Source organism: Emydura macquarii, unplaced genomic scaffold (assembly GCF_026122565.2).
Source record: "Emydura macquarii macquarii isolate MOO-44397 ecotype Brisbane River unplaced genomic scaffold, CSIRO-AGI_Emac_v2 contig_1253, whole genome shotgun sequence".
NCBI lineage: Eukaryota > Metazoa > Chordata > Testudines > Chelidae > Emydura > Emydura macquarii.
In genome coordinates this window covers 39,311,571-39,321,508 of record NW_027131390.1, presented here as the reverse complement: position 1 = coordinate 39,321,508, position 9,938 = coordinate 39,311,571, and the positions used below count along the sequence as shown (strand labels likewise).

The 9,938-nt window shown below is 49.7% G+C and overlaps 1 protein-coding gene across 1 annotated transcript; it reads left to right on the top strand.

Annotated features, from left to right (window-relative positions):
• Positions 1 to 6,549: 6,549 nt before the first annotated feature.
• Positions 6,550 to 9,913, top strand: LOC137153341 (40-kDa huntingtin-associated protein-like). The gene has a single exon (XM_067548545.1). It carries the CDS (start codon positions 6,620 to 6,622, stop codon positions 7,652 to 7,654), a length of 1,035 nt encoding a protein of 344 aa, XP_067404646.1. The 5' UTR covers positions 6,550 to 6,619; the 3' UTR covers positions 7,655 to 9,913.
• Positions 9,914 to 9,938: the final 25 nt, after the last annotated feature.

Sequence of the window (9,938 nt, the reverse complement as noted above, 5' to 3'; positions counted from 1 at the left end):
CAGAGCTCTGGAACCACCAAAGAAGAAACCAACCCTCAGTGAGCCCATACCAAATTTTATACTCAGCCCAGTGCATGCTGGGGCAGGGTCCTTGTTGGGGGACAGTTAGTGCTGAGGGAGGGGCTCAATAAAGCACCTAGATTCAGTTCTTTCCTAGCAAGTCTCAGTGCCTGTAGTTAAGGGGTCCCAGTTGCCAGGACACAGGGTCTGCTGCTGGTACAGGGTCTGCTGTGGGGAGGCTCTGGGGCCCAGCTGGCCTCATGAGCCAATGACGCTCTGGAAGCCTACAGATTGAGAGGAAATTCAAGATGAAAAAGATGCAAATTCCCCTTCATACAGTTTCCACTTGGCTGGATTCTAGCTCATGAATGAAGGTTGTGTTTACCCACACAGCTACTAATGCTGCACAGGGAAAGGCAGCAAAAGCAGGGGTGGAGGTGGAGAAAAGAAATCAACTTTCCACAGCCTCTCGCTCTCACCTGCCACATGAGCAGTTTCAAGTGCAGTAGGGGCGGCAAGGAATGAAACTTCACACAAGCCCCCCCACAATGGTGCTATCCCTATTTAAAAGCTGGGGAAACTGAGGCATCAATCAGGTAAGTCACTCAGCAAGTCTGCAGCTTATCCAGGCATAGAACCTATGAATTTGATTTGCCATCATCCTCTACTTCTTATAATCACTTACACCTATGCAAAGTGCATGTAAATTGCTACCATTCGGATCTTTTACAGCTGAGGTGCAGGGCAATGGAGAATTGAATCCAATGTCTCTTGACACTCAGATTCCTACTTTAACCATTGGACTGCACAGCCTTCTGTTACTAGTGCACAGCACCGTGCTCTTACTCCACTGCCCTCTGTAAGCCTCACCTTAACAACATGTGCAACTAGCACCCAGACACAGGTGGTGTGAGATTTCTCTTACTGTTGAGGGGCAGGAAACACAGGCAGTTGCTTCAGCTTCTGCAATCTGCTTTCATATTAAATCATTTGCATGCGAGGGTCGTTCTGTGAAAGTAACCACAAGTTAAATTAAAACAAGTAACAGGAAATACTGGAGCCAGAGAACCTTAACTGGGCCCAGAGCCAGCACAAGGCAGAACAGAGTAAACAATTGCTTAGGGCCCCGGGCAACTCAAGGGGGTCCCCTATTGATTATTAGTATGCGTTGTGTGGGGGGACCACCCAAAAATATTCCTACTTAGGGTCCCCAATGGGCTAGCACTGTCACTGTCTAAGCCGTCCTCCCCTGCTCACCATCAGGATTTGTAAGATCGGGCCACTTCTGCTTCAAACACAGCATCCAAGTTTGCTCTCTGCTAACACACTGCATCTCTGTTGTGCTAACTGGATGATTTCCCCCATGTTCCCATCAGGCCTGGTCTATGACACCCAATGGGTATCATGGGCCCCCTCTCTAGCCTATCCCTGACATTTCAGAGAATTGATGCATCACCGCCAAAGAGGTGATATGTGTACATGAGGTTTGGAGGAGCAGGAAGCATACGACAGAGACTGGGGCATGGGGATTTTGACTTTGAAGAGTGAGTCAGCCCCTAACCTGCTCACACACCAATAGGAAATCCCAGCAGCACAGAACCCCCTGCATTCTCTGAAATGGACAGTTTCTGCTTATAGCCCCTTTCAGCTTGTTGGTTACTGTGAGAACACTGGTGGAAGCAAAGGACTCATGCACACCAGAGTCCGATGCTTTTGAGAACAGAGCTCAAAACCATGGAACGTCACCAATCCTGACTTGTTTGATCTCCCTGTGCCACATCCTACCCATCTCTTTCTGGGGTGTAGTGTTAACAATGCCAGACCCTGACTTGCCTCTCTGTATTATAGGGTGCTGGCATAGGCATGTGCAGCACATTTCATTAGGATGTGCACCCAGGGAAAAACTCAATTACACTGGCGGACCACATTTGAATTACCCGCCAGCGGAATTCTCGCAGCATCCTAGTCTCCACCGCAAAATTTCGCAGCTCCTTGTTTTTCGGTGGAAGCTCGCTGTGTCCGTCAAGAAATCGCGTGCCCTCCACTCTTTTGGCAGCACAGCAAGATGGCGCTGCGGGACACATCAAAAAGGTACGTGGGCTGGATAAAAAAGATTCACATATTTTTGACGCCCCCGCATTAGGGTATGCCTGATCTGTCTGTATGCTAGGTTTATTGGAGCTCTTTCTCTGCACAAGGATTGCCCCGTGCCACACCTCCACCCTCCCTCTATAGTAGGGTCGTCACAGTTGTATCCTGTCATGACCTGTTTCTCTCTGGTGCAAAGATGTTGGCCCCACTCGTTCTGCAAACTGCAGGCCAGTCATCATTGGTCCATATCAGCTTTGGCTCCTGGTCTTCAGATCAAATGAAAATCCCACAGAGATTCAATCCGCCTCTGGGTCTCCCTGTTCTTTTTCTCTAACAAAAGGTAAACCTCAGAGAAAGTCTAATCTAAACACTGAGTTAAGCCTGATTTCTGCACAGGCTGTGGAGGGAACTCATCACAGAAATGCATTATTTAAAACTAAATTTCCCAACTCTGAAAGTTGGGTGCACTGAAGCAACCCAGGAGCCTGCAACGTCAGCCACACCAGCTAGCTGGGTGCCCAATGCCCTAACTTTGAGTGCCCTGAAATGTGTGTGTGCTCTTTTGGACATGAACATATAAAGACAGGAATGAGGCTGCTTTGAAAATTTGTTCTTTAATGTTATAATCACTCCCCTATCCAACCTTCTCATATCTCTCTCAGTTAGTCTTTTTATCTATTTGTATTTATAGTCCCTCAAAAAATAGGTCAAGTTAGTGCGTGTGATGGCAGCATGGAAACCACACTTGTTCACAGCAGCACTTGTAACATTTGGGAAGACACAAGCTGAGGAAGCCTGCGGGCAGACCTCTGAGCTACCTCTTGGGTTGTGTCAGCACAAGCTGCATTCAGCGTAGCAAGATCTTTCCAGTGATCGGGCTAAATGTCACCAAAGAAACAATATTGTTTCCATCGCAGGTTGTTGTATCACTACAAGAGAAATCGCAGGCCGAGGAAACCTCCCTGACTGATTCTCTCTCCAGTCAATCTGCAAAACTTAAGTGTGAAAACAGCCACTGACTTCAGCCATTTGGCCCAGTGTCCTGGAATTCCCTGCAGCTGTGCACTAGAGCAGCAAGCCCAGCCAGACATGCACAGCTCACTGTGAAGAGAGGGCCACCCACTATCTGCAGCAGAATAGCAGACTCCACTCCCCCGAGAACTCCATTCAGCATTACTTGCAGAGACAGCTGGTGCTTAAAGAGGGCAGGGCTGGATGGGACCCAGCAAAAAAAAGAAAAATTAAATTAAAAATTGAACTGGCTCACTGAGGCGTGCACTTTAAGCACTGTGGCCCAGATCCCCAAAAGTGTTTAGGCATCTAACTCCCATTGAAATCAATACCTCACCTAAATACCCTCAAGGCTCTGGGCCTGTCTTACTTTTGTGAAGGACTTTGGAAGTTGCTTTGTTAGGCTAAGTTAGACAATCACCACTGTAAGCAAGGGACAGTCTGCTAAAAATCTAAAGTAGTTATTGCCTCAGTGGACATTCTGGTGTCTAACTCCTCATTTAAAACAATAGCAGTAAATAGGTATAAATAGTGTCATGAGTTAAAATGGGAATGTGATTCTTATGTAATTCATTGATACACAAAATTGTATGGATAAAGTGCATGAAAAATTATTTTGGCTGGGATTATGATAAACCTTCCCAAACTTTTTTAGCCCACTTCAAGCACTGAAGACAACTTCTCCCACCTATCCTTCATTACCAAGGGTATCGCTCATTTTAGACCTCCCTTTAATTCAATCCCATTTTAACCTACACTTCCCAGGTAATACCCTAAATAGTCACTAAGAACAGTGAAGTCCTTAGTGACTCTTTGTAGGGGAGCCGTGGTTTCTTGCTGAATGACTGTGCTGAGCACCACCATCTAGGGAAAAGCTGCCATTCTGGTGCTTGCATTATCATTATGCCTCGGGCCAGGCTATGGTGGCAGCTGAACTCCAGCAGCTGTGTTGAGACCACGGAGCAGAAGAGACTGCTGCATGACTAATACAATACAAATGGAGGATGAGATTGCATGGCTTCCTACTCACACTGGTGGGCACGTAGGCCACGTCTACTCCATGGCAGCACAGCTATGGTACTGTAGCTAAGCTGCTGTGGTGTGTATGGTACTGTAGCTAAGCTTCCTACATTGATGAAAGGAGATTCCAAGAGGCAGAAGACTTCTTCCATTGACCTAGCTGCTTCTACAGTGGAGGTTAGGTCGAGGTTAACTACATTGCCCGGGGTGCAAAATTTTTCACAGCCCTGAGCGATGTAGCTAGATCAAACTAATGTTTAGGTGCAGACCAGGCATTACTCATATGAGTAGTCCCGTTGGACTTAGCTCACTTTGTGAATAGGGGCTTGGCAGTCTGGCCCAGAGCCATTATTCTTTTCCTCAGTGCTATTCAGACTGCAAAGAAGATGGTTTTGGCTGATATTCCTTGAACCAGGAAAAGGAAAGGAAAGCTGGAAGTGAGGGGTCCGTCCGTGGCAGTTAGGAATGCTAGCTGGAGCTCTGCTAACAGGAGATGGGATGATAGCAGACAGGTTTAAGATTACTACAGGTTTGGAACTTACTCTCCCTGGCTAATGAGAAGAGCTGCTCTCTAGCGATCCCTCTGGCGTATTAGCAAAATGACTGATGTTACTTACAATTCCAGAATACTCAGAAGTAGCCAGGGCCAACATATGGTAACCAGTGACACGAATTTCGTTGTGTTTCTTCTCATTTCCATGAGAAAGTAAAACCATTGCACAAAAAGTGTGTACAGCACATGGTGCAGAGATTCAAAAGTACTCCTCTGCCACAATGCCAACTAAATACTTGGGGGGAGGGTATTAAATTCACCATTATATATTTGTTTGTCCTTCATGATTCTTGCTTGGCCATCGTGGAGAGGTTTGGTTTCAGGAGTGCCTGGGATAATGTCTAGGAAACTATGAATTCTTGATTTATGGTATAGTGACTGTGTGGGTTACATAGCTTATGCTGCTCTGGAGCTGCAACGCTGCTGGCTAGCAGAGTAAACCGCAGGGAGATCTAAGCTTATCTTTTTTCTTATGGTTTGGTATTTTGTGTGGGAGATGGGATTAGTTACATGAGCACTGTTGTTTTACCATTCGGGAATTTATTATTTATCAGAGAAGGGCTGAATCATGAAATAAAGATTTCAGATGGTAACATTTCTGTCGGAGAAATTCACCCCAGTTTCAGATTCCTGCACTACAGCATAACAGATGTTTCTTGGGTTGCAATAGTTCTACAGAAGCGCTAAAGATAAGGCTGTTGGTTCTAGCAAATTGTTACTGTATATAACTGCACACCAAGATACAACACACGTTAATACTGACTGACTGTGTGATAGCGTCTGTCCGTCCCCCATCCCTTCCACTCTGTTGTTTGTTACCCTCTCATTTTGTTGTGTTGGAAGCTGGCTGGTAGGCTCTCTGGGGCAGGGATCTCAGCATTTTTATGTCACTGCGAGGCCCCTAGTCTGCACTTGGACTCTGTGAATGGATGATGATTTCAGAACAGCTTCCCATAAAAATTATATTCCAGAACATTAAGAAATAATGTAAAGTTCACTTTTATATGCATAAAGTAGTTTGAAGTCGCATATAAAGCAACAAAGACAAAATACCCATCAGTTTCCATTGCTTTACGCAGATGTTCTGTCTCCACGGAGCACAGGCTTATAAATATTTTTAGCAACTTCCAAGCAGATTCCCTTTTATTCACACAGAAGACCATGTTATGTAGGAACACTAGATAGTTATAGGTCCAGAAGGTTCCCTTTGTGTAAAAAGTAACCCAGCTCACAAGAAGAACAAAACAAAACATTGTTTCTTTAGGATGCATAAATACAATCAAATACAAGGCTTCAGGATATGCACTACGGAAGGCTCTGAGGTGAGGCGTGTGTATGTGTGTGGGGGAGGGTTGGATGTGCTAACCATGCTGGGAAGTGGATGGCGGGTTTGGGGTGCCAGCCCTTGTCCCAGATAGGGCCTGCCCCTGGTTTGTGGGGCTCGCCTAGCACCATGACCATGGGCTGCCTGTCACTGTGTGAGAGTGACACCATAGCCCTAGGTGGGTGCAATGCACTATGGCCCCATGACGGGGCTTCAGGATCAGGCCCCATGAGCTGGGCTAGGAAGATCTGGGGCTGTCCCCCTAACAGGCTGGAACACCACATCCCTACTTTGCCCCATTCCCCGGGGAGCCTCTGCCCCTCAGCCTCCAGGACTTTGGGGCTGGCCAAGCCCCCTGCACCTGCACCGCCCAGCTCCCCCCACACTCCATCCATTCCCAAGGAGGGGCAAAATCACTAACCCCGCCCCTCAGAGGCGAGAACAGTTTCTAGCCCCGCCTCCTGCGCTAGGGGTGGAGCTCATTCTCGCTAGCCCCGTCCCTTCCCTTCCCTAAAGGGGTCGCGCGCAGACTAGCCTCTCCACCGGCTCAGCCAGGTGGCTTCCGATTGGGTGGCACGCGTTGACGTTACTTCCGGGCGGAAGCCGGTGCGCGGAATCGGATGGCGGCGGCGGCGGGCGGCTCCGGCCTGGCCGGCCCCGGCGGGTTGGCGGCGGCGGGCGGCCCCGGTGGGGGCTGGGACGGGGACTTCCTGGCGCGGTACCGGCTGGTGTCGGCCAAGCTGCGGAAGCGGTTCCTGCGGAAGCCGAACGTGTCGGAGGCGGCGGAGCAGTTCGGGGCGCTGGCCCGGGAGCTGCGGGCCCAGGAGAGCCTGCCGTACGCCGCCTGGTGCCAGCTGGCCGTGGCCCGCTGCGCCCAGAGCCTCTTCCACGGGCCCGGCGAGGCGCAGGCGCTGACCGAGGCCGCGCGCCTCTTTCTGCGCCAGGAGCGGGACATGCGGCAGCGGCTGGGCCTGAGTGGCGGCTTCTCCGAGCACTTGCAGGCCGCACACAGCTGCTTCGCTTTCGCCGCCCGCCTGCACTTGGAGCTGGGGCAGCCGGCGCTGGCGGCCGGGCTGTGCCTGGAGCTGGGCTCGGCGCTGCGGGACATGGAGCAGCCCGGCCAGGCTACCCCGCATTTCCAGCGCGCCGCCGACCTGCTGGCGGCCGCCCAACTGCCCCTGGAGGCGCTGCGCTGCCTGGGCGAGCTGGCCTCCTGCCTGCTGCTCAGCCGCGACTACGATGGGGCCCTGGCCGTGCTCTCCCAGGCGCAGCTGCTGGCCCGGGCCGGGCCCAGCCCACCTAGCGGCGCATTCTTGGAGGTGCTGGTGCGCTGCGAGGTGTCCCGGGTGCTGCTTCTGCTCCTACTCCAACCGCCACTGCCCAAGCTACTGCCCGAACATGCCCAGACCTTGGAAAAGTACTGCTGGGAGGCCTTTGAGAGTGGGGCCGGGGCTGGGCAGCTCCCCCAGGCAGGGTACCTGCCCCCCGGCCTCTTCCTCCTGCTGCAGTCTGCTGTCATGGCTTGTCAGGAGAAGGACCTGGAGGCACTCAAGGTGCTGCAGACTGAGCTCTGGCCACTGCTCAGCCCGGAGCAGAACCATCTGCTCCATCTGGTGCTGCAGGAGATGATCAGCCCCTCTGGACAGGGGTCCTGAGCCCACCCACTCAGTAGACTGGCTTCACTTGCCTGCTGCCACCTCCATAGGGGAATCTGAATCCCCCACCAGAAAGAGAGACCTCCCCCACGCACCTGCTGCTGCCCCAATGGGACTCTCAGGCCTTGATGCTGTGGAGTAGAGACTATCTCCATGGTATGTATGTGCCATCGCCAGGGAGACTAGCTTCACCTTCACTGATCTGCGGCTCCCTCTCATATAGCCTGAAACCCTCACCAAGCACCACCAGAGAAATTAATCTTATACATCTAGTGCAACCATCAACAGGAGAGATGAACCCCCTCTGATATGCCTGGGAGTGGCCTTTCATCACGGCTGCCAGCTACAAAAGACTCTAGTCCCTACCCAGCCTCACCATCAGCATGACTTGTTTCCCACAGCAGCCACACAAAATTGTTCCATTTTAGCCCATCACTATTACAAAGCCTTGGTTCATCTTTCTATCCTCCGCATGTTGGAAAGAACTGTGTGGTGTTACTAGAGACTTTTCCCTTTTGGGCAAGGAATTTGGACATGCCAATACTTCTGTATACTACTTCTGGTTATAGAGAGGTTTTTTTTTTTTCCAGCCCCAGTACAGACTCTTTGCCATTTTCCTTTCACTCACTGATGGATTCAAGATGACCTGATCTATTAGAAACTGCATATGTATGCTACCACAGATTGAGGGAGTAGGAGGCAGGATTCTTGCCATCTTTTAGGAAGAGACTGCAAATGGCACTCATTTTCCAAACAGTCCACAAATGCCAGGATTCAGTCTTTTAGTTTTAAAATTCTCTCATTTGTAGATGTAATAACTATTGCATTTTTTCTGTATCAGTGTAATTCACCCATGTAAGCTGGTAAAAATACCAGTTTGTTTGGTTAATTTTTTTTAAGTTACCACTTCAACCTCCTAACTTTTTCCACTTAAAAACTAAATTGGAAGTTAAGGTCTTATTATTCTCTCTGCTGCTCCAGGTTCTGTTTCAATGGTGGCATTTGTTGCCTGAGAATTGTACTTTCTGGCTACCTGGCTCTCTGGTGTGGCTCTTGCTCTGTTAATATATGCTGTCCATAGTCCTCTGGAGACACCCATATATCCCGAAGCCTAGTCTTTATGCATCCTAAAGAAACAATGTTTTGTTTTATTCTTCTTGTGAGATGGATTACCTTTCACACAAAGGGAACCTGCTGGACCTATAACTATCTAGTGTTCCTACATAACATGGTCTTCTGTGTGAATAAAAGGGAGTCTGCTTGGAAGTTGCTAAAAATATTTATAAGCCTGTGCTCTGTGAGGACAGAACATCTGTGTAAAGCAATGGAAACTGATGGGTATTTTGTCTTTGTTGCTTTATGTGCGACTTCAAACTACTTTATGCATATAAAAGTGAATTTTATTTCTTAATGTTCTGGAATGTAATTTTTACTAGTAGCTGTTTTGAAATGAGCAGGTCATTTGCTGAGGTATGACTCTTCAGGGAGCATTCATGTAGTGGAACTCAGAATGGAGTTTCTTGTATTGAGTTTCCTGAAGTAGGCTGGAGCTGTTAAGCTCTGTGTGCTGCAGTGCTTGAGCCTAGGGGCAGGGTCAGAGGGCAGGATACGGGGGATAAAAGTTACATCTTTAAGGTACCCTGGTGCAAGAACAAAGCTCCATCTATCCCTCCTTTAGGGAAATCTTATAACTACCCACTGAACGGGGTCGTGGTAGGAACAGAGTACTTCAAAGGAAGCTTAGCGCTGAGCACTGTCCTACAGGGCAAGAGCTATTCTATACATAGGAAACCCTCTCTTGGGCTAGAGCTTACTCATTCCATTCTTTCCTACTGCGCTTGAGTCTGTACTATGCTCACACCCTTACCTTTCTACTCTGAAGCTGCATTCTGTGTTATATTTCCTTCCTTCCTTCCTTCAGCCCATAACTAGCGGGTGAAGGAGTTTGATTCCCCAGCTGGAGATTGAGTAGGCGGCTGCAGCTCGCTCTTGTCTGTGGGTTTACCGCCCCCTGCAGCATGTGCCCCACGGCCGTGTGCCTGGGCAGCCGCTGGGGGCTGGCAAAGAGGCGCGCAAGGCGCTTCTTGGACTGTGCTGCTCCTGTCCCTGAGGATGTGGTGTGAGCAGCGCCCGTGTAGAGGCCGGCACAGCGCGGTCTCGCACAGCTCCTGTTGCCGCTGGAACTTATTTTAATGGTGCCCAAGGGTCAAAGCACCACCGCTTAGCCCAGACGGTCCAGGCTGGCGACGGCGCTCGGGTTCAGTCAGCGGAGCGCTGCGGGCGG

What these genes read in the sequence shown, in the direction of transcription:
- LOC137153341 (XM_067548545.1), top strand. Translation starts at nt 6,620, where the DNA reads ATGGCGGCGGCGGCGGGCGGCTCCGGCCTGGCCGGCCCCGGCGGGTTG.